General features: G+C 38.6%; 1 protein-coding gene across 8 annotated transcripts in view; it reads left to right on the forward strand.

Annotated features, from left to right (window-relative positions):
• Positions 1-6,607, forward strand: part of PANK1 (pantothenate kinase 1) — a 110,908-nt gene extending 104,301 nt beyond the window's left edge. For all 8 annotated transcript variants that reach the window (XM_030865050.3, XM_030865055.3, XM_030865054.2 and 5 more), the window contains 2 exons: positions 1,952-2,077; positions 5,145-6,607. In XM_030865050.3, coding sequence (XP_030720910.1) covers positions 1,952-2,077; positions 5,145-5,204 — 186 coding nt within the window. In that variant the 3' untranslated portion in view covers positions 5,205-6,607. The remainder of the gene's footprint in view (positions 1-1,951; positions 2,078-5,144) is intronic.
• The last annotated feature ends 18,566 nt before the right edge of the window (positions 6,608-25,173 follow it).

Genomic DNA, 25,173 nt, shown 5'->3' on the forward strand with positions numbered 1-25,173 from the left:
GAGGACCTCTGGGAGTCCTCACTCTGATTAATATTCCCTGGGGTCTGAGCTTCTCAGTTAGTCCAGCGGTTTGGACTTGGTGCTCCCACCACAGGAGCTCAGGCCCAACCTCCAGCCTGGGAACCAAGATTCCGCAAGCCACATGGTGTGGCAAAAAAAAAAAGAAAGAGAAAAAAAAGGAGCAGTTCAATAACAAAGAATAAAAAATAAAATAAAATTAGAAAGATAAAAATATATTAGGAAAAATAAAAATATAATTGAAACAAATGCAACAAGGTAAAACAAATCCACCACAGAAAAAATGAAAAAAAGAAGGAGGGGGAACAAGCCAAAAGGAGCAGAATAATAACAAAGTATAAAGAACAAAATAAAATTCCAAAAATAAAAGAACTGTTAGAAAAAATGAAAATATAAATGAATCAACTACAAGGTGAAACAGAACCCCAATCTAAAAGAGGAAAAAAGAAAAAAAATAAAAAGCCTTGGCTATGGGGGGCAGAGTTTAGGCAGGGTGTGGAACTTAGGCAGGGGCGATGCTCAAGCGTGGGGTGGGGCCTCTGCTTAGGACCTGCGCAGAAGGGGAGAGGCAGCATGTCCAAAGGGGAGCCTCTGGAGTGTGGAGTTCCAGAGTTTGGAGGTAAGGCCCTGGGTGAGGGTGTGCGGCTGGGGTTTATGCCCAGCGTGTTGGAGGGGGGTCTCAGAGGGGGTCTCCGAGTGCAGAGGCAGGGCAGTGGCTGGGGGTGTGGGGTGAGGCTTGGGCTCTGCAGGGTAGGAGGGAGGCTCCAGGGCAGAGGATTAGGCCTGGGAGCCCAACAGGCTCCCCAGTGCCTCAGTGGACAGGGAAAGCACTGGCCACGTTCCCTTCCCTTCCTCCATGCCTACCCCCACCCAGGGTCTCCCCTGTCCCTGCTGGACCCCTAATCGTGGGCCCACCTCCCACCCCTCTACCCAGGGAAAATTTTCACAGTGGTTAATGGGTTCATGTATTGTTAAAGCTTCAGACAGTTAGAAGGCGATGTTCCCAGACCCTGGTTGCTCTTGATAGACTGAACAGAATAATGCCAGCTCCCAAGACTCCCTTCCCTTTGATATGAGTGACCATAGCAACTGGCTCTGTGAGTGAGTGAGGAGTGAGCAGTGTCTGTGTGGCAGATAGGCTGAGCTCAGTGTGAGGGGTGTGTTCAGAATACAAATCTGTATCCGCGACAACAAAAATATAAATGTATTATTTGTTATATTGTAACCCACATACTGACCAAACAGGATATTTCACCATATATCCTAAAGGTAGAGACTGGGTATTGTTTCTTTTTTGTATTCCCAGTGTTTGGCACAGAGCATCCTGACCACAGTTGTTAGATGAATAACCATCCCATAGCCATTTAATTTATTGGGTTGGTTGGGAGTTCCCTGGTGGCCTAGTGGTTGGGGTTTGGAGCTGTCATTGCCATGGCCCAGATTCGATCCCTGGTCAGGGAACTGAGATCCCATGAGCCACGTGGCATGGCCAAAATATTTTTTTAAAAAAATGTTTTTAATAAATAAAATTTTAAAAATAATTTATGAGTTGGTAATAATATATTTTATAGTTGGAAGTTTGGGGGATTTAAGGAATACACAGGCAAATTTAGATGAAGTCCAGTTTTAATTTCATATGTGAATGTTGGGAGCTGAATTTCATATCAGATCTAAGGCAGCCTAACATAATACCTGTAAATGAGCCCAGTATTAGTCTCTGCCTCCCCCAGCCAAATTCTCCCCCTCATGTTCTTGTGGAATGCATTCTGAGGTTTGTTTAACTTCATCTTGGAAATCCTGAAATAATTCCACTTAAAAAAAAAAATTCACTCTGCAAGGTCCTGGAGTACAGTGATACACAGCACATTGGGTCTGTTGCTAAATGTTATTTTTATGTCATGGTTCCATTGTTCTTTCATTTTTTTTTTTCCAGAATATTGACAGAGTTGTGTTTGTTGGGAATTTTCTCAGAATCAATATGGTCTCCATGAAGCTGCTAGCATATGCCATGGATTTTTGGTCCAAAGGACAGCTAAAAGCTCTGTTTTTGGAACATGAGGTAGGTTGAGTTCACATGGACTTAATTGTCCTACATGGAAGTTTTTGGGTTGTCTAACATATGAGCGGGTTCCTTAGTTTGCATTTATGCAAAAGATAAGGAAGAACATTATATAAAATGGAAGCTCTATTATCCAACAATCAGGACTAGTAGATGGTTAATTTAAAAAAACAGAAAAAATGTTTAAATGATTAATCATGGAAAAATATCTTCCTACTTTTACCATTCTATTTTAATATAAAATGTATAAATGTTCATTCACTCACCAATTTCTTGATGTAGGATCAAGACCTATTTTTGAGCATGGGTTCTGCTGATCAGAGCTTTGTAATTGTCTTTTTTTTTCCATAATCCACAAGTATTATGCAACTTTTATGATATCTGGTTTGTTTCTTTAAAGTAGATCAAGAAATTAAAGATACTTATGAAGCAATTTGGTTGCAGAGTCATTCTAGATTTTCCCAATCTTTCATAGGTAGGATCTACCTAAACAGAGGGCAGTGGTTTGTGACTACTTTTTTCAATCTTTGTTTCATTTTTTTCCATTTTTATTGAGATATAATTGACATATAGCATTGTATAAGTTTAAGGTACACAACAATGATTTGATATATGTATATACTGTAAAATGGTTATCAGTGTAAGTTTAGTTATCGTCCATCACCACACATTGTTACATTTTTTTGTCCTTGTGATGAGAACTTTTAAGATCTACTTTCCTAGCAACTTTCACTTGTTAACTAGCTTTTTAATCTTTCTCAAGAATTTAACTGGATTTTCAAAGAGGTGACCATTCATCTTGTACTCTTTTTATTGGTTTAGGTGGCATATAATTACATTAGATTATTACATTAACAATCAAACTGTCATAAACAAATTTGAGGATAAACACAGGTGACTCTTGGCAAGTAAACAACTCAGCTGGTGAGAACAGAAGTGCTTGGGCTGCTCCGAGTAGCCTGGTGGCCTTGAGAGGCTGGTGTGCTAGCCATTAGGCAGCCTGTTTACAGAAGAAGTGGAGCGCTCCAGTTAATGCAAAGGGTCCCTTATATCCAGTTTCTACACTAATACAAATCGGAGGTTTCTAAAACTGAGTGGGGAGCCCTCATCTCTTCCCACCTCTTCTATTCCCCTTTAAAATCAATACTGTAGAGAGCAGCTGTTTATCACGGGAGGTACCCAAAGCCTTGGGTATATTGCAGCAGAAAGAACATTGGGAGAACGAGTGTCATAAATTTTAATTGTAATGAATAACTACTGTGGCATTTTTCTCATCTCCAAACTGAATTATTTATTTGAAAAGTTGCTGATGCATTTATAAATTATTTAGAGCTCTCTAAGCCTATGTTTTGTTTTATTAAAGCATCTAAAACAATACGAAGTTAAATACCAAATAGTTAACTATTTAACTGTACTAAAGAAAGTTTTTCTTTTTGTCTTTTTAAGGAGGCTAAGGCATGAAGCGATATAACTTTTTTATGGGGGGCGAGGGCAGTGGAGTCTCAGAATTTTCACTCCCCCTCCTCCAACCAGAGCAGCTCCTTTTTTATCTGCTTAGTTACCGATTTCCCTTGTAAGATTTTGTTTAAAAAAATAATTAAAATGAAAAAGAAGACCACTCTTCTAGCCCATCTGGTGTTGCCATATTTAGCGATTAAAAATCTAGGACACAGTTGTTTTACCTGGCATTTATCTGGCAACCCTAAGTTTAGATCCTCTTGGACTAAGGCAGAAAACAAAGCCTGGAAGCCGTCAGGGATTAAAAGCCATCTACAAGGGCACACAGGGAGTTAGTTGATGGTAAGATAAGGAAAAAGAGCCAGCATTTGGGGGAAACCTACTTCTCTGGATAAAAAGGCATCCCTTTGTACAATCTTGGGCCTCTGTGAATGATGGCTTTGGTTTGTTACTAAGTATCATAACTCAGTCTCTATGGCCGATGAAAGTAGAGCAATTTTATGTCTCCTTGTAGGTGTTTCTCAGAAATTTCTCTACCTTCTTAGGTTCACTCTCACTTAGGCAGGTCTTCCTGGAGGATATTATGGAGAGAGGACTTTTGGGAGGTGCTGGTGAGGTGGCCTTCCTGCCCTGCCTGGAGTCCTCACTCACTCAGTCCCACTCACTCCACTTATGTAAGTGTGCGTCTCCTAAGAGAAGTAGTCTAGCCAAGCCGTTGAGAGCACAGGCCCTCACTGACTTGGAGACCTTAGGCAATGACTCTACCTTTCCATTTCTGTTTTAGCTTTTGTGGAATGGGGTGATAATATTATTTGTCTCATAAAGTTACTGTGACGATTAAGTGAGGAAATCCATGTACATTTCTAGCATATAGTGAGCCCTCAGAGGTCAACTGGCAGTGGAGGCAAAGATCCTACCATGTAGTGTTCTGCCAGATGCCACCCATTTCGCAGTAAGTAACTGTTGAGTCAGGCAGATACCAGAGGAGGAGAGTCTCTTGCCTTTTGGAAACCAGCTTCTCTAAACATTTCCATTTTTCAGCTTCCTTCATTTTCACAGATACGTGAGCTTTTCCTTTACAGATGAGCAAAGGGAAACTTGAGCTGATTTAGATGCCTTTCCGGGATCTACTGAGGGAAGCTTAGAGCTATACCTTGTGAGACATTACAACTTTGAAGTCAGATAGATTTGCGATTGAACCCTGGCACAACTCATGTGACCTTGAAAGGGTAATTTACTTTATTACCTCCCATTTCTCTTCTGTGGAATGGGAGTAATGTGAATTTTGCCATGACAAGGATTAAAATGAAATAATCCTAATCCTAAAAATCCTAAAAATTGTCAACACTGATGTAGTATACACTGTGGGGCCAGATATTTTTCTACGCACTTTACATCAGTTAATTTATTTAATGTATATAAACAAATAGATATCCAATGCATTTATTATTATTATTATTATTATATCATGTTTCATGCCAGAGGTCAGGTTTTAAGTTTCTTGTATCTATAGCATTAGGGGGCAGCATTCCTCGAATTATGAAAAACAGTAGGTATTGGACTAAGGTTCAGAGATAATCGTACAGAAGTTTTCTCATTGTTATTGTAGGGTTATTTTGGAGCTGTTGGGGCACTGCTGGAACTGTTCAAAATGACTGATGACCAGTAGAGATGGGACAGGGATCCAAGCTCTGCGGCTGGAGAGGGTGAAAGCCACTGTGGGACGGAAGCCAAGCCATTATGGCAGATGAACCTGCTGGATTTGTAAATAATTAAAATCCTTCTAGCTGATCTTTTCTCTTGGGTTTTGAGCTTATGATTCAAAATGGGGAATACAAGAGTTTTTTCTGTATACTGTATTTTTTAAAAAAATATTTGTGCAGCGTGGCCAAACCTACCAATCTTATGCATTGACTTTGAAAAATGATATGATGTTTAAGAAGGACCTGATATGTAAGTGCTGTTTATTTTTCTTCTGGGGTTTACTGATCAGTGTGGTAATTTTAACTTCATTTAGTAATTACTCTAGGAGATTTTACCTTGACTTATATTTTTCATGACGTTTCATGATTTGCTGTTGGTTTCAAATGAAACTACAAATCTGTCATGTTTTACTGTGAACACTATTTTGTTTGTTTGTTTACCTTTTTGGGTCTCGTTTTTTCTGTTTGAATGTCTTAGGGAAAAAGAGAGTCCTTCCCCCTGTTTCTGTCCTCAGATGACTCCCCGTCCCCCCTCCAATACCGTTCTTTAATGTAATTGTTCATATTAATCGAGGTGCTGACCAACTCGATACAAAGTTAAGCACGAGATCTAAAGCTCTCAAAAGTGCCCTTGAAGAGAAGACTCTGAAAAAGTGTTCATGAATTTAGTGAGTCTGGCAAAAGTTGAAAATTATATGCAATTTTGTCGTATCCCTTATGAACATATAGTGTTGCGGTAGATTTATTTTATGTTAGGTTATGTTAAATTGAAATGTTCTCTGATGAGGTGTCCTCATCCATGCACAGCGTATGAATGGCAACAAATCCTTGTGCAAGATATTGGGATTTACAGGGGAAAGTCTCCCGGTAGATTAACTGTTCACGTTGGGATGTTTAGGAGAAGTCGTGGGTTGAGATGTCATGTGGTAATATCTGTGTTTTGTACATGTATGTAGCTAGGAGCTTTGTAACAAGGCGTCTTAAATAATAATAAAGTTGTTTTTTATTTGAAATATTTTAAACTGTATTTCAATCCCACTTTCTAAAATTAAAAAAAATTATTATACTGATCTATATATTTTTTTTCTGTTTGAAAGATATCATTGGGACTGATGGGTAACTTTCAAATGAGAGTCTTATACAAATACTGAAACACATGAGATCTAATGATTTAGAACTAATTAATCTTTTGAATTGAGCATATTGCTGAAAGGGATTTTTGAAGGACAGTACAATCGCTCCATGATGAAACTTTCCTTCTCTGCCTCTGGGCACTATCTTTAATTTCCATGTCTTCAAGTCTTGAAGAAGTTGATGTTAATGGAAGTATTCACTTGTCTGGTTGAAATAAAGCCTGTTTCTGTTGTGATTTTTTTTAGTGTATATGTTATTTTCATTTCTTAACCTTTATGTCCATCTTATCTGCTTTTGTATCATAAAATGAATATGTGTTGTACTTTTGCTACTCTACATTTCATAACTTGAAGCTTTCACATAAGCATGGTAAGGTCCAAAACACTGTGTCTTCAGTTGAAGCTGTAGCCCTATGCAGGGTTTTTTTTTTTTTTTTTTAATGTAGCTTTATTGTTCTTATACAACTAACTCCTTATTCCCAAAAGATCACTACTATATTTTGTTATTCTGAAAGAGTTCCAAAATTTGGTCATCACAATTATATTTGATCAACTTACGCCTGGCTTAAAACAATTCAAGCAATTAAGATGCTCTTGAAAAAGGTAAGTGTGAAAATCCACATATCCTCTGTGATAGTACCTTTTTTAGATTGTTCTCTTCTGCCATTCCTACTCTCATCTGTTAGGGAATAGCACCCGTTGGATCATGGTTCTGCAAAAAATAAAATCAGGGCAAGTTAGTATGACTATATAATTTTTTAATTATCTGGAATTACTTGATCTCTCATTACAAATGTTTAAAACATGAGGAGATAAATTACTCCGTTATACAAATATCAGTTAAATGTTGTTTACTTATAGCCAGCATTTTTTTTTTTTTTTAATGAGGGAGTTGTAGCCTGAGGAATTTTTTTACATTCACTTGAATTATAGAAACTTTCCTTTGTCTCAACATCATGAAGAAACTTGGCAAGACTAAAGAATTTTTATCTCGAACTCCATGAATTCAGGGTGACCAGGTGGTCCAGAACATGACTTTTGGTTCTGAGACAGCTGCAGTTTTGATCCAGCTCAGCTATTGACAAGCTTTGTGGACAAGCTGCTAACCCTCTCTCTAAACCCTAATTTTCTCACTCATAAAATGGGGCAAATAGTAGTTTTTACCTATGTATTTAAAAAGCTTAGCACAAGGGCTAAGTAAAAGCCCTTAGTAAAAGCCATAGTAAAAGCTTCATTAATGCTAGCTATGCTGGAAAAAAAATAGATGTTTGTAAATTAATGCATTAAATCAATGATTTCTAAACTGGAATGTGGGGAATCCATTTTAGCATAAAACATCACACAGATCTGCATATGCTAGTACACGTCTACAGCCCCATATCCACACTTCCAAAATCCCAAACTCTTAACATTTCTCTTGACAGAAAAATTCAAGACAGAAAAAGTTGATTTGAGCATTATTTATCATTCTTTGGCGGGCTCTTCACATGTTTTGTTGCAAAGCTATTAATGTGTGTTTGATTACAGGGTCTGCCCGAGACCCTACCAGAGGTGTTAATTAAGTAGGGAGCAAGGGCTTCCCTGGTGGCGCAGTGGTTGAGAATCTGCCTGCTAATGCAGGGGACACGGGTTCGAGCCCTGGTCTGGGAGGATCCCACATGCCACAGAGCAACTGGGCCCGTGAGCCACAACTACTGAGCCTGTGCATCTGGAGCCTGTGCTCCACAACCAGAGAGGCCGCGATAGTGAGAGGCCCGCGCACCGCGATGAAGAGTGGCCCCTGCTTGCCGCAACTAGAGAAAGCCCTCGCACAGATACGAAGACCCAACACAGCCAAAATAAATAAATTAATTAATAAACTCCTACCCCCAACATCTTCTAAAAAAAAAAAAAAGTAGGGAACAAGTCTGAATCTTAAAACAGAAGTGGTCTCAAGAGTTTCAGATAAAGGACTCATGGAAAGATTTACCTGTATTCTTCAGCTTATGTACTTTTCCATATTCCATATTTACATGGATTCAGAGTCCCTTTGTTGGGAACCATTGTTACAGGTAATTTATACTTGACATCATTCAGTCATACAAGGAATATTAAGAAGTTATTTTGTGCCAGGAAGGAGCACTGAGTAAACTAGGAGGAATAGCTTACAACCCCTGCTGTCCAGTGTGGGGAAGAGAGAAGTCTTAAACCAACACATATAATTAAGTGTCACAGGTGTCATTCATTCATTCATTCACAAATATTCACAGCAGTGAACAAAACAGACCCATCCTCACAGACCTTACATTCTGGAAGGGAAGACAGATACATTCCTAATTACATAATGTTACATCAGTACTGCAAAGAGAAAAAGTAAGGTAGAGGGGCCTCAGAAGGAGGTAATTCTGTTTAGAAAATGAAAAGGGGATTGAAACTTCTCTGGTTAGAGTGCTCAAAGACAATCTCTCTTAGGAGGTGACGTTGGAGCAGAGGTGAATAAAGCTGAGAACACACCATGGAAATACCTGGGGAAAATACTTTTACTCCTGGAAAATGAGAATGGAGGTTGTGAAGACCTATAAGGAGGCCAGTCTGCCCGGAGTAAACAACGGGCAGAGTGGTGGGAAATGCAGTTTTAGGAGTAGCCGTGGACCAGGTCCTATACAAAGTCCCACAACTGAGGGTAGAAAACTGCCCTTGAAGGAGGCATTGGTCCCCTCTCCGGGAGGAGGGTGCAAGAAAAGTTTTCACAGAGTCTTAACCAACAAGTAGAGACCACCGAGTAGAGCAGGATGAGAGAAGCACTGAGAGAAGAAACAACCTGGCTTGTCCGGGACGCCGTTTGCTTCAGCCAGAGTGTGGTTAGTGGGAGCGAAACCAGATACTAGGAGAGAAGAAAACAGATTATGGAAGGACTCGTATTCCATGTAAAAGATGTTTCTGTAGCCAGTGTGAAGCCATCAAAGAGTGTCAAGTAAAGTGAAACTAGAATTAATCTGGCTTCAAAGTGATAATAGAGCAAAGTGATTCCGCTTATATAAAATGTCTAGAATAGGCAAAGAGACAGAAATTCGATTAGTGGTTTCCCAGGGCTGGGGATTTGGAAGAAATGAGGATTTACTGCTAATAGTTATGAGGCTTCTTTTTTGGTGATGAAAATGTTCTAAAATTGATTGAAGTGATGATTGTACAACTCAACTAGAAACCACTGAATTAATTAAATGGTATGTGAATTATATTTCAGTAAAGGTACTTTTCAAAAATAAGTTAAATTTGAAGGTTGAAAAAATCCTTTAAATACAGCACCAAAGTGAAATTAGGTATGTTAATTGGATATTCTTTATTTTAACCTAATTGGTGTCATTTTCAGTTTTGTAAAATATTCTACTCATTGTATTTGATTTTCTACCTTCTTTCTCCTGTACATTCCTTGAACATTTTTAGACACAACAACCAAGTGCGTTTAGTCAAATGTGTATGTCAGAGTTGATGTGGTTACAATAGTAAATAATAAATGCCAACAGCCTCAGCCCCAGTTGCCTAAGGTTTCTTTTTTTGAACAAATGGATTTCCTTTTTAATTTTTGCAGTTATAGCTTAATAAGAGTTTTAATTTTCCCTTAGATTTAAAACAACTAGAAAGAATTGGACTTTTTTTATATTAGACTTTTTCTTCTCTCCTCTCTTCCTCCCCTTCACTCTGTTCATGAAATTTGCTGTTGCTATTTTAACCAGGTTCAGCATCTAAAGAATTCATGCCATGTGGCTGCCATAATGTGGCTAATGAGTTGTCTATTTTAGTTCCAGAGTGAGGCAGGTGGTCTATGTCTTCTTGTGTACCTTTAAGAGATACTTACATTGTAATTTTAAAGAAAACTTAAATTTTAAAATAATTGTTTTCCATTGACTACTCGTTTATTTACCCTGACTTATTAAATATTTTTTTCATGGTATACTTGTGTGAGTGTGTATACATGGTGCATGGAGGAAGAAATAAACCCCAAGTTAATCCTGCAAGTAATGCATCTGGAGTTTATATGAGAACCATAATTTATGCAGCGTGTATTTTTAAATGCAATACTTGAACAGTTTGTCAAATGTTACATTATTTTAAATGTAGGCCAAGAGTGTTTCTGTATTAAGCTCCACAAGTGTGTGGGTTAAAATTAGGCAAGTTAAATTGGATTGTGAATGTTAAACAGGAATATTTTTAAGCATTCTCCTTTGGGGTTTGATTACTATTTATATTGGATTTATAAATTTTGAAAGAAGCAGTCACTCTTGTCTGTCTGTTCACGTGCCAACATCAACATTGAATTTATCAAGTAATTATTTATGCAATGTTTAGACAGGCAAAATGAAATGGAGAAGGGAGCCAATTATCTGTGGATCCTACCCACACAGTTTTCAGCAACTGCAGAGAAAATGGGTTGGTTGTCAAGAACAACTGTTTTGTTGACTCTGCCCTGAACACTTAGTTAATTATGCAATTCTTCCTGTCCTTTCGCCTGTGTTTCTACATTCCATGCCTGGCCTCAGCTGTCTGTGTCAGTCATGACTGTGGTCGTTAATTAACCACCACGACTGCCTCAGCAAAATCAAGCTGGAGGAATCCCTGTCCATTACAAAGCTTGGTCTCAGGGAACCTTAAGGACCATTTCACCTGTGGCAGAATCTATTTTAGTGGCCATCGAGAAAGATACTACCAAGATATAACCACCCTTGGATATAAGAAATTAACCTTTTTAAAAGGGTATATGACATTAAGATTTGCTTTAAAAGAAAACGCCAAACTGAGTCTCGTTTTCGGATCCCACACAACTTCCAAACACACTGGCATGCAAACTTTAAGATTTATTAACTCATTATATAATGTTACCTATCGATTAATTAGTTAATTAAAGCTCATGTTTTAATGTCAGCTTTTACCTATTGACCCAGTGCTGCAAAAGAGAATTTGGAAGCAATGATGGAGTGTTACATTTCAACTCAGGGGAAATCAGTTTTGATCATTCGATTGGTAAGTTGCAAAACTATGCTAAAAGCCTTGCCCAGAGTAAGGTTACCAAGTATGAGAAGCGAAACTTAAACCTTTTGCCTTTATTCTAATTTTTAAATTCCTAAGTAAATGTGAGCTGTTTAGGGAATATCAGTTAGGAAGGAGCCAACTTACTAGCCTGCTTTAAACTCTCTTGAACTCTCACAGGTTCTGACCTGGCACCGGATGAAGAGGGAGGGCTTGGGACAGAGAAGACCTTTAACATTCTTCCAAACCTGCATTTCTTTGATTCTAAGAATTGGGCATTGAGCCTACCCTTTATAAAGTTATCACATGAGAATAAATGGTGTTTACACGGAAAAGAGCTCATAACAGTGACAGCTCTGAGGGATTAAGCCTTTCATGTGCTTGGCATTCCGTGTACATAACCTCCTTTAATCTACCCAGCAAATGAACATAGTGGGGATTCCTGTCCCCATTTTACAGAAAAGACTGAGGTTTGGAGAGGTAAAGGAGCATGCCCACGATACCAATCACCAAGAATCTTGAAATGGCCTTTTGGGAAAAATCAAGGCTTCTCTGAGTCCAAATGATCCAGATATTTACTTCCATTTTCCAAAGGGATTGTATATAGACACAATGTCTGACTGTGTAACTATCACTCCTATCATTCATCTCATTGACATTTCTTCTTACCCAGGCTCAATATTTCACATTGGCTGGTCTGAGGTCCTAGCTCAAGGGCCTTCCTTCTCTGTTATTCGGTTAATAGTAACATTCCCCCGCCTGGCCTTCTCTCTTTCTTCTTTAGTCACACTTCCACCACACTCTATACAAGCATTGATGCTAGACTTGCACATACTAGAGTGCTTATAAAACAGACAGAAAACAAAAAGCTTATTGACTAAACTTCTATGCAGTTAAAATAATCTGTATTTCATCTTGTCCAAGAAGAAATACTTGAGTCTACAAAATACTGGCTTATTGTGAAGACCCATGCCAAAATTATTTTTGCAAAATGGAATAATTATTGACTTCTGTACTAATTTTTTCTATTATAATTTGAAATAATTTCTATTTTAGTCAATAACTTACATTTCTGAGCTCTGATATTACTTTTGAAAATGTATTCTTCTCATGAAACAGTTCATCTTGATGTGATTTTTAATTAATCTTTCAATTCTTAAATTTTGAAAGAGTATATAGAAATTATGGTATTTGGTTTTTAAGTGTTTCTCATTAGATTTTAAATTTTTAGTAGTTATGCAATTTTTAGTATCAGCAAATAAACCTCTTTTCAATAGTTAATATTTAAATGACCTATCATTTTGTCTTGATTATGATTTTTATTAGGAAGAGCGTGTCTTCTAAATCCACTGTCATCCTCAAAGATAGAAGAAGAGTTCTTTATTGAGTTATTTTTATTCCTGTTCAATTTTTTTTTTGTCCCTAGAAATGATGTAGGTCAAAGACAGTTTTCTTTTTCAAAGGGAATCCTATGTTCTCAATAACTTAGCGCAGAGTTAAATTGCTTAAATACTCATAGCATCTCAGATGTCAGATGGCTTTAACAAAAGGAGATGCTCAGGATACGGAATATCTTACATTGTGGTATAGGCCAACATGCCTCAGAATAACCTGGAGAGTTTGTTTAACACGACTATTTGGGGACCTCTCCCTGGACCATCTGTATCTGAATCTCTAAGATTGGGGTCCCAGAATGCATGAAAAAAGATCTTCTCAAATAATCCTTAAAAACCTAAAATTTGAGAATCACTGTCTTAGAGGTTATATTACTACTAACATTAAAAATCATATCCACATTTAAATAAACCTTCCTGATTCTCTGGCAGGTCACACCCATTTGCAGGAAAGCAACATTGTTCGATGATCAACTACTGATTAAATAAACCCAGCTGCTGTCTCTGTTAAAAATGACGGTACCACATAGACATTAATCAACCATGGCCACTACATAATGACTGACACCCTTCAAAACAATAGACACAAAGAGCAGTTTTATAGCTTGGTTTTCAATTTCTGTTCCATTCCCACATTTTTCTGATACCTCTTTCGGTGTTCTGAATTTAGTTTGTAGGGAAGAAGGAATCTCTTAGCTGGCAGTTACTCTGCTTAAGATTGTCTGAGGTTCATCTCGGCTGAGCCACTAGTCTCTCTCCAAGTATGGAAGCAACAAAAGACATCTTCATAAGGTCAGCCTGCACTTACTACTGCTGTCATCTCTGGTTACTTAATAAACACTTTGCATTTTTGAAGTGCTCTGCAAACACACCGGAAACTTTAAGGACAATTTGCACAGAAACTTAAAAGATTCCACGTCTTGGGCTTCCCTGGTGGCGCAGTGGTTAAGAATTCACCTGCCAATGTAGGGGACACGGGTTCAAGCCCTGGTCGGGGAAGATCCCACATGCCGTGGAGCAACTAAGCCCATGCAACACAACTACTGAGCCTGCACTCTAGAGCCCGCGTGCCACAACTACTGAAGCCCGCACGCCTACAGCCCGTGTTCCACAACAAGAGAAGCCACCGGCAATGAGAAACCCGTGCACCACAACAAAGAGTAGCCCCAGCTCGTCACAACTAGAGAAACCCCGTGCGCAGCAACCAGGATCCAATGCAGTCAAAAATAAATTAATTAATTAATTAATTTTAAAAAATAATAATAAAAAATAAATTCTTCAGGCTCAGGAAGAGGAGTTACTCTAAATTCCCAATGACTGCAAGTCACTTATTCACCTAGGTATTTAGGTATATTTATTAATATACCTAATTATTTAGGTATATTATTCACCTAGGTATTTAGGTATAAATTTCCAGCATATCCTGAAACACTGTTATTTTGAAAAACCTGTACCATATTAAATTAAAGATCATTAAAATAAACATATTTTCTTCAGTCTTACTGTGTAATTGCTAAAAATGTTCTCCCCGGGGTCATTTATCTAAAACTAGAGCACGTTTTTTTTCCCACTTAAGGAGGTAATGATGAAGTGAAAATATAAAGGAAAAAAGCCCACTTTTTGTTTTTGCTTTGTATACACTCTATTATTCTGAAAGTCCATCATTTTGAAAGCTTAAGGCATATGAATCATTTCACTGCAAAGGTATATACATATATCTACATCTACGTCTATACAGCTGTTTCATGACTTTCAATATGTGTTCATAGATTGCTATTATATCTTATCATTAATAAACATTTATATTATATTAAAAACTCTAAAAAAAGTTACAAATGAACTTATTTCCAAAACAAAAAGAGACTCACAGATATAGAAAACAAACTTATGGTTACCAAAGGGAAAAGGAGGGTGGGGAGAGGGATAAATTAGGAGGTTGGGATTAACATATACTCACTACTATACATAAAATAGTTAACCAACAGTATATAGCACAGGGAACTCTACTAAATATTTTGCAATAACCTATAAGGGAAAAGAATCTGAAAAAAAAATATATAAACATTTATGTGTATAACCGAATCACTGTGCTGTACACCTGAAATTAACTGTAAATCAACTGTACTTCAATAAAAACAATTTTTAAAATTTTAAAAAACTCTATTCAAAGCAAGCTTTTACTAATTGTTGTATTTCATGTAATTATGACCTCCTACAGCTTCCTTGTAGCACTTAAACAAAGAGTCAACAGGGGGGATACAAAATCCCCAAATGATTTCGACATTTGGACCAATCACATCACTTGAGCCAAGACTCTTTGTTCTTAAAATCTCAGCTGGCTGTTCTAATGGCTGGCTACCCACCCAGCCCACCAAGCAGGGTTGTTTGTCAAGACTTTGAGGCACATATTCTGCTTCCAGAATCAACACCGCGTAGTGATTATTTCTCTCTCTTTTTTGTTTCTTTTCCCCCAATACTTTATTTTCAATAATCTTTACTTTCCTGAAGGAACTAATTTGGGGAATGGGGACCACTCTTTCAAAAAAAAAAGTTAAAGTTAGTATTTTAATCCCCCAAAGGCAGGGACTACAAAGAACATTCCAATCACATGACCGCACCACATTTTTGTGTTTAAATTAAGTCAGGGTTATGAGGGCGATTAATAACACACACTGACTCAAAAAGTCAGCTGGCATGATTAGGAAGGGCAAACTTTTCTGGTTTTAGTAGAGAAACAAATAAGCATATAATTGACCTTTGCATTCCATTCTACTTGAAAAAGGATTTCCAGCCTTTTAAAAAATCTTCATACTTCTGGTCCATATCACACTCGGAATTAGATACTTTAAAAATATGCCATTAACCAAATTTTGTCTTGGCAGTTGGTTTAAATATTTATTTAAGATATGTAGCAGTTGCTGCACTTAGAATTTAAAACAGATGGCAGGACTATATTGGCACTGTGCATTACTGGCAGAAGTGGACCATTTGAACTTTCTTAAAGTTTTGCAGCTTTGAAGCTTGAGGGGACATGATTGACCCTCTTTTCCTCTGTCCTTAGGGGAGCACAGAATTGGTTAGGGATGCTAACTCAGAAATCATGACACTGAAGATGTGTGCAGCTGTTTAGGAGAGTGAATGTAAGAGGCAGGTACCCGTGGGATTCTCCCCTCCCCTCCCCTTCCAGCTCACTTATTCTGTCTCCTTGTTAAGGCATTTACTTCTTTTTCTGGGTCTCTGGAGACATTGCTGGCACACATTCCCACACTGAGACAATTCATTTTCCTCATCAGGAAAGATTAAGAAAAGAATAGAAGACTGTGTGAAGGCAAAATGCAAAGTCCAGCATTTCTCTGCTGATCTCAGCTATTAATGACCCAAAAGTCCATATCTTGGTAAAATCTTAAAGATTCTAAGAGTTTAGCACAGGGTCTGGCACATAGTAGGTACTCAGTAAATCTTGAACAACGGAATGTTTCCTCCAGCTAGACTTTCCTCAGCCTTTTTGTGTTTTTAAAATTGAAGTATAGTTGATTTATAAATGTTGTGTTACTTCAAGTGTACAGCAAAGTGATTCAGTTACACACATACATACTTTTTCAGTCTTTTCTATTATAGGCTATTACAAGATATTGAATATAGTTTCCTGTGCTATAACATGGATGGACCTAGAGATTATCATACTAAGTGAAGTAAGCCAGAAAGAGAAAGACAAATACCATATGATATCATTTATATGTGGAATCTAAAATACAACATAAATGAACTTATCTGTGAAACAGAAGCAGAATCACAGACATAGAGACCAGACTTGTGGTTGCCAAGGCGGGGGGTGGGGAGGGATGGACTGGGAGTTTGGGATGAGCACATGCAAACTATTACATGTATGTATAACTGAATCACTTTGCTGTACACCAGAAACTAATACAGCATTGTAAATCAACTACACTTTAATAAAATAAATTTAAAAAATAATAAACCATGTTTCTTTGTTTTGCTGATTTAAAAATTATAAAACTAACACAACCTCCATGTAATAACTCAATAACACATCAAATGAGAGTCTCACTTTACTCTTACCTATTTCCACTCTTCCTGTCTCCCCAGAAGTAAGCACTGATGTCAGTTCGGTACATACATTGCCAATTTTTTCCTATTCATTTGCATTTATAGGTACTCATGGAAATATATCATTTTAATAACATATATTAGTTACGGATGCATACTTATATATTAGACATATAAAAATATGCGTGGAAATAATAAACATGAAGTTCAAGATAAGGTTATGAAAGAGCTGACCTCCTCTCTCAGTCACAACAGAGTGTGAGAGTTCACTTCCAGCTATTTGTCTAGTGCCCATAGGTGAGAGCTGCCTCTCACTGCTAGAACAGGCATCAACGAGACGCACAGTGCTGCACCGGTTGGGCTTCATGGCAGCGTGTTTAAATTTACGCTGAGTTTTCTGCACAGTGTGTTGGTTTCCATCAAACTCCAGATCCGAAGCCAACTTCTCCAGGAGGCTTCCTGCACTGCCCAACCCTGCCTCGGCCCCCACTGTGAAGTGTGACGCCCTTCTCCAGTTGGCAGAATACAGGCGCGCCTCCTTTCATTGTGCTTCGCTTCATTGCACTTCACAGATGTTGTATTTTTTAAGAACTGAAGGTTTGTGGCAACCCTGCAACGAGCAGGTACTATCGGTGCCATTTTTCCAATAATTTGATGTCTCTGTGTCACATTTTGGTAATTCTCACAATACTTCAAACATTTTTATTATTATTATGTTTGTTATGGCGATCTGTGGTCACTGATCTTTGATGAGACTATTGTCATTGTTTGGGGGCACCAACCAAGAACTTTATCAATAAATGTTGTGTGTGTTCTGACAGCTTTACTGACCGGCCATTCTCCATCTCACTGCCTCTCCTTGGACCTCCCTGTTCCCTGAGACGCAATATTGAAATTAGGCCAATTTATAACCCTACAATGGCCTCTAAGTGAAAGGAAGGGTGCACACCTCTCACTTCATTTTTTTCCGCTGTGAGGCTTGCAGGATCTTAGTTCCCCGACCAGGGATTGAATCCAGGCCACGGCAGTGAAAGCGTGGAGTCCTAACCACTAGACCGCTAGGGAATTCCCAAGAGACGCACGTCTCTCACTTTAAGTCAAAAGCTAGAAATAATTAAGCTTAATGAGGGAGGCATGTTAAAAGCTACATAGGTTGAAAGCTAGGCCTCTTGCTCCGGTCAGGCAAGCTGTGAATGCAAAGGAAAAGTTTTTTTTTTTTTTTTAATTTTTATTGGCATATAGTTGATTTAAAATGCTATGTTAGTTTCAGGTGTACAGCAAAGTGAATCAGTTATTCATATATGTATATCCCCTCTTTTTTTTTTTTTTAGATTCTTTTCCCATTGAATAGAGTTCCCTGTGCTATACAGTAAGTCCTTATTAGTTATCTATTTTATATATAGTAGTGTGTATATGTCAGTCCCAATCTCCGAATTTATCTCTCCCCCCTTCCAGGAAAAGTTCTTGAAGGAAATTAAAAGTGTTACTCCAGAGAACACAGGAATGATAAGAAAGTAAAACAGCCTAATTACTGATATGGAGAAAGTTTTAGTGGTCTGGAGAGAAGATCAAACCAGCCACAACATTCCTGTAGGCCAAAGCCTAATCCAGAGCAAGGCCCTCATTCTCTTCAATTCTACGAAGGCCGAGAAAGGTAAGGAAGCTGCAGAAGAAAAGTTTGGAGCTAGCAGGGGTTTTGGTTCATGAGGCTTAAGGGGAAAAGCTGCCTCCACAAGTTGGACAGGCAAGGGGAAGCAGCAAGGGCTGATGTAGAAGCTGCAGCCAGTTACCTAGAAGATCTGGCTATGATAATGAGTGAAGGTGGCTACACTAAACGACAGATTTTCAATGTAGATAAAACAGCCTTCTGTTGCAAGAAGATGTCAGCTAGGACTTTCATAGCTAGAGAGGAGAAGCCAATGCCTCGCTTCAAAGCTTCAAAGGACAGGCTGACTATCCTGTTACGGGCTAATGCAGCTCATCACACAATAAGTTAAAGCCAATGCTCATTTACCGTTCCAAAATCCTGGAGCCCTTAAGGACTATGCTAAATCTACTCTGCCTGTGCTCTATAAATGAAACAGCAAGCCTGGATGATAGCATGTGTGCTTACAACATAGCGTACTAAATATTTTAAGCCCACTGTTAAGAACTACTGCTTCAGAAAAAGAGATTCCTTTCAAAATATTACTGCTCATTGACAAAACACCAGGTCACCTAAGAACTCTGATGGAGATATACAACGAGATTAATATTGTTTTAATGGCTGATAACACAACATCCATTCTGCAGCCCAGGGATCAAGGGGTCATTTCAACTGTCTTATTATTGAAGAAACACATTCCATAAGGCTACAGCTGCCATAGAGAGTGATTCCTCTGATGGATGTGGGCAAGGTCGACTGAAAGCCTTCTGGAAAGAATTCACCGTTCTAGATGCCATTAAGGACATTCTTACGGGAATAGGTCAAGATATCAACATTAACAGGAATTTGGAAGAAGTTGATTCCAGCCCTCATGGATGTCTTTGAGGGGTTCAGGACTCCAGCAGAGGAAGTAACTGCAGATGTAGTGGAGATAACAAGAGAACTAGAATCAGAAGTGGAGCCTGAAGATGTGACTGAATTGCTGCAATCTCACAATAAAACTTTTGCAGATGAGGAGTTGCTTCTCATGGATGAGTAAAGAAAGTGATTTCTTGAGATGGAATCTACTCCTGGTGACCATGCTGTGAAGACTGTTGAAATGACAACAAAGGATTTAGAATAGTACATAAATGTAGTTGACAAAGCAGCGGCAGGGTTTGAGAGTATTAACTTCAATTTGGAAAGACGTTCTACTGTGGGTAAAATGTTATCAAACAGCAGTGCATGCTGCAGAGAAAATCGTTCATGAAAAGAAGAGTCATTGATGTGGCAAACTTCACTGTTGTCTTATTTTAAGAAACTGCCGCAGCCACCCCAGCCTTCAGAAACCACCACCCTGATCGGTCAGCAGCCTTCAGTCTCGAGGCCAGGCCCTCCACCAGCAAAAAGATTACAAATAACTGAAAGTTCCAATGATGGTTAACATTTTTTAGCAATAAAGTATTTTTAAATTAAAGTATGTAGGACTTCTCTGGTGGCCCAGTGGTTAAGAATCCGCCTGCCAGTGTAGGGGACACGGGTTCGAGCCCTGGTCCAGGAAGATCCCACATGCTGTGGAGCAACGAAGCCCGTGTGCCACAACTACTGACCTTGCGCTCTGGAGCCTGTGAGCCACAGCTACTGAGCCGAAGCGCCGCAACTACTGGAGCCTGCGTGCCTAGAGCCCATGCTCCGCAACAAGAGAAGCCACCGCAATGAGAAGCTCACGCACCGCAACGAAGAGTAGCCCCCACTCGCTGCAACTAGAGAAAACCTGCGCACAGCAACAAAGACCCAATGCAGCCAAAATAAAATAAATAAATTTTGTTTAATAAAGTATGTATATATTTTTTAGACATAATGCTATTGCACGCTTAAAAGACTTCAGTATATTGTAAATTAACTTGTATATGCACCGGAAAACCAAAAAATTCATGTGGCTTGCTTTATTGCCGTGGTCTCCAACAAAACCCACAATATCTCTGAGATATGCCTGTAGTTATATTTTCTCTCCCTTATGCCACTTATCACGTTCCACCATCTAGTCCTGTTTTTTGAACGTACAACCCTTCACCACTAACTTGTAGCTTTTAAGGATAGAAATGCATCTTCGTATTCTCTTTCTGCCTAGAACATTGCCTCAGTCAACAAATGACAGGACACGTATGGTTTAACACTCGTTTTGTATAAATGAAGGTATTACAGATGAATACATTCTATATATTTATTTTATTTAAAACATTTAAAATAAGGCAAAATTCACTTAATGGCATCTAGAAGGGTGAATCCTTTCCAGAAGTGTTTCAATGGACTTTGCCCATTTTATTTATTTATTTTGTTTGTTTGTTTGTTTGTTTTGCAGTACGCGGGCCTCTCACTGTTGTGGCCTCTCCCGTTGCGGAGCACAGGCTCCGGACGCGCAGGCTCCGCGGCCATGGCTCACGGGCCCAGCCGCTCCGTGGCATGTGGGATCTTCCCGGACCGGGGCACGAACCCGTGTCCCCTGCATCGGCAAGCAGACTCTCAACCACTGCGCCACCAGTGAAGCCCGACTTTGCCCATTTTAAAGAGAGCAATTCAGGGGCATTTAATATATTCACAACCTTATGCATCTACTATCTAGTTCCTAAACATCTTCATCACCCCAAAAGATAGCCCCCTGCCCATAAAGCAGTTACTTCCTCAGCCCCTGGCAGACACTAACGTGCTTTCTGTCTCCATGGATTTACCTTTTCTGGGTATGTCATATAAATGGAATCATACAGTACATAATCTTTTGTGTCTGGATTCTTTGACTTAGCACAATATTTTCAAGATTCATCCATAATGTAGCACGTATTAATATTTCATTCCTTTTTATGGTTAAATAACCTGTTCTATATATTTTATTTGCAATGTGTTGCAGGTATATGTCATCTGCCCGATTTTACCTCTAGATGGCATTACTTTCTTGGGAATTTCCTGGTCTGTCCCAATACTAGTGAGTGAAATTAACTAAATTACACTGTAACCTTATATCAATTCAAGAACTGCTTTCATGCATCTCCCTCCCTCCCACCCTCCCTATACAGGGAAGAGATATGGGAACATATGTATATGTATAACTGATTCACTTTGTTATACATATGTATATGTATAACTGATTCACTTCGTTATAAAGCAGAAACTAACACACCATTGTAAAGCAATTATACCCCAATAAAGATGTAAAAGAAAAAAGAACTGCTTTCACTGCAAAGCCCAATGAGCCCTAATGAATCAGCCATTATGGCTGCTTTGACACTACAGCATACAATATGCCGTGGATCTGGCCATTACATGCTGTTATAAGCAACAGTGGCTTCTGGGTAAGTAGAGATTACTTTTCAGATGTGTTTTTTAAATATCTATTTCATACTGAATTATTGTAGCTTGAATCGTTTTATTAATCTGGCAGTAAATAATAATACCCCAGTCAGGACTGGAATAACAAAATAATACAGGGGATTTTGTAATGTCATTGTGAAATCTACATGATACTTGGTTTGATTTATAGACCTGGCTCCTCCTATTACCTAAAGGACCATGGACAAATCTCACTGGTCTTGCTTAATCCTCTAGAAAGAGAGGAAAGTAAATTAAAACCTTCCTTGTGGGGTTTTATGAGTATCAAATGAAAAATGACTGAAAATGCACTGTAATCTGGGAAGCACTATGCTAATTGTTACCAATTTTGAGGACTTAAAGATTCACACTCATCGGTGTTTATATTATGCATAAAAATGTTATTCTCTTTAAGGTAGTCAGTGTCATTAAGCTCAGGGCTTCTCAAGAATTTTAACAGTTTAGAAAGCAATTCCGTTTTGAGTATCTTCCTGAGACTATCATCAGAGAGAGTGGTCTGAGAAGATTCTGTGAGGAAATTACAGCACTTTTAAGTAAGTGATCTCTGTACTGGATACTCCTAGTTTGTTTAGTTTAGTTAGGTGAAGTAACTTTGACTTGAATGAAATATATTTTAGTATGAGAAGCATTTGTCCTGTCTGGTGATAATAGTTCAGAGCTTCTTTGTACCTTTAGTGCCCAAGAGAATTTGACATATAATAACCCTTAAACATATAATGACAAATGAGTTCCATTTCCTATATTTCTCCTTTATTTGACTAGGAGTTTATTTAGGGTAACAATAATTTTATTGTTTATTGAATTCTCATTACCAAATAGTGCCTGGCAGTCGAAAAAAACAAAAAACAAAAAAACCCAACCAAACACACAAAAAAAGAAGCGTTCGTTGTATGCAAAATGAGTAAATTACTGGATACAAATATTGCTACTAAAGATGCAGAAAATACAGGTTTAAAATAGTTTGTTTTAAATTATTAACAGCTTATTTCAAAGTTGTGCATTCTCCCCAGCTGACCTAGTTGCTTAATTAAAGCTGCCCAAGCAGTTAACACCTGGCGCATCTTTTGACAGACAAAAGAATCAAAGCAGGTAAGTAGTGTTCATAGGTAGGTCTACAAATGATTCATGTGCCCTAAAGTTCTTAAAACATAAGCAATACAGAGTTCTTTGCATGTGTAGGAAGCACTGGGGTCTTGAAAACAGAATGGGCAGAGGCTTGGGGACAAATGGATGAAATGAGATAATACAAAGCATTCAATTCCGTACTTGGCTCCCAGCACATTTGTGCTCATTAGGTAAAGACCTCTCTGGACAGATGCAGCCCTGCAGGCCTACAGTTTGGCAAGCTGAGTGGGGATTGGATTACTGTTCCCAAGCTCCCTTGGGCAGCAACGTCGCACAATGAACAACCTGCAGAACAATTTTTGGAGGCCCTCCGACTAGCTATTGTCATCGAGAGACAGCATGACAGAGTGAGTAGTCAGCCTCCCCAGCTTACCAGTGGGTACCTTGTAAGAGAGTAATCTTTCCGTGGCTTGGTTACTCACTTGTAAAATGAGACAATACTAATATTCCCCTCGCTGGGTCATTATGCAGAGTGAATGACTGAATGTATGTAAAACACATAGAACAGTGCATGGCAAATGTATATATTCCATAAAATGTTAGGTATTGTTATCAATATTAGACTACTTCTCAATAACAGACAAGGCAAAGTGGTATCAACTCTTTGACAGTCTTGAGGCATGGGGTTTAGGACGGTAAGGCTTTGAAGGAAGGGTGGTCGTGGACACAAAGCTCCCTGTCTTGCAGAGAAGTAGGAGCAATGAAACCCTACAAAGAACCATGCAAATTTAGGGGCGTGGAATTCTTCCTTGGAACTCCACGATCTTATACACCACCTCCATTCCAATGACTTCCATCTAGATGTTCAATATGTATTTGTTGGTGGGTTTTTAAAGTAATCTTAAATGTCTAAAATCTTTGCTCTCCATCCAGCGCTGCCGGCTGGTTTGTTAGTATTGCTAGTTTATACTGAAGTCAAATGAGGCAGTTTTCTCAATCTCTTCCTCTGAGAAGATTATTTACGTGTACTTTTCCAAATACTGCAGCATTCTTTTCTTTTAGCTTTCCAGATTGAACTTTTAGTTAATTAATTAATTTAATTGAAGTACAGCTGATTTACAGTATTAGTTTCAGGTGGTCAACATAGTGATTCAGTATTTTTATAGACTATACTCCACTTAAAATTATTACAAAATAATGGCTATATTTCCCTGTGCTGTACAATATATCCTTGTTGCTTATTTATTTTGTACATTGAGGTTTGTATCTCTTAATCTTCTACCCCTATCTTGCTCATCCCCCTTCCCTCTCCTCTCTGGTAACCACTAGTTTGTTCTCCGTATCTGTGTGGGCACTTAGGTTGTAAGTTCTAATACTAAACACAAGGGGGCAGCGTTCTGCCACCTATCCCTGCCCTGGCTCCGTTCAGACACCTGATTTTCATGAAGTGCTTTTTTTAAAGCCTATCTTAGTTAAGGAGGCAAATCCTTATTCCTTTAAGACTCAGGCTTGCTGTTTTTCTTCACTACTGCCTGGAATATATACCTACCCTTCTGTAGAAATAAAATTGAAATCTAAAAGCCTGACTGTATTTATACCCAGGACATGTTAATAGGGAGTTTAAAAAACAACAAAATACTTAAACCAAAGCATTTTAGGCTGGGTATCCCTCTCTACTGGGTAACATAAAATATAATGATATTGCCATTAAGGTGATCGTCTGGGCTCTCTTAAGCACTAATTTGCTCTGTTAATCACCATAGATCCTTTCCAAAGGTAATTGCTAACCCTGAATACTTCATTCCACAAATATTTACTAAGTGCCTTCTATGTGCTAGGGATTCTTCTGGGGTTTTAATGGAACCCAGACAAGGGTTGTGTCTTTGTGTTTAGACTGGTGATATTCTGTCAGGAGAGGGAGGGAGGGATATACCTGCCTGCAGAGGCTCGGCCCCTTTGAAAGAATATCTTTAAAATGTTTAGGTTTGTTAAGATGGAAGGGGATTTAGAGATTACCTAGTGGAAACTCAGATGCCTAGAGGGGCCAGACAGATAAATAAAATGGGCCAGTTGGGGTCTGCAATTAAGTGAAGAGCAGGTGTCTAATTTAAAGACCACTCTCTCCCAATAAACTCAGGCTAGAATATTCTTCTGTCTTCTTTTTTTTTTTTAAACCCAAAACAAGACCTGCTCCCCTCAACACACACACACCTTCTCCTAAAGTTACCAAACAGAAAGAACTGTTTTAAGGGAGGTGGATTCA

Source organism: Globicephala melas, chromosome 16 (genome assembly GCF_963455315.2).
Source record: "Globicephala melas chromosome 16, mGloMel1.2, whole genome shotgun sequence".
NCBI classification, from domain to species: domain Eukaryota; kingdom Metazoa; phylum Chordata; class Mammalia; order Artiodactyla; family Delphinidae; genus Globicephala; species Globicephala melas.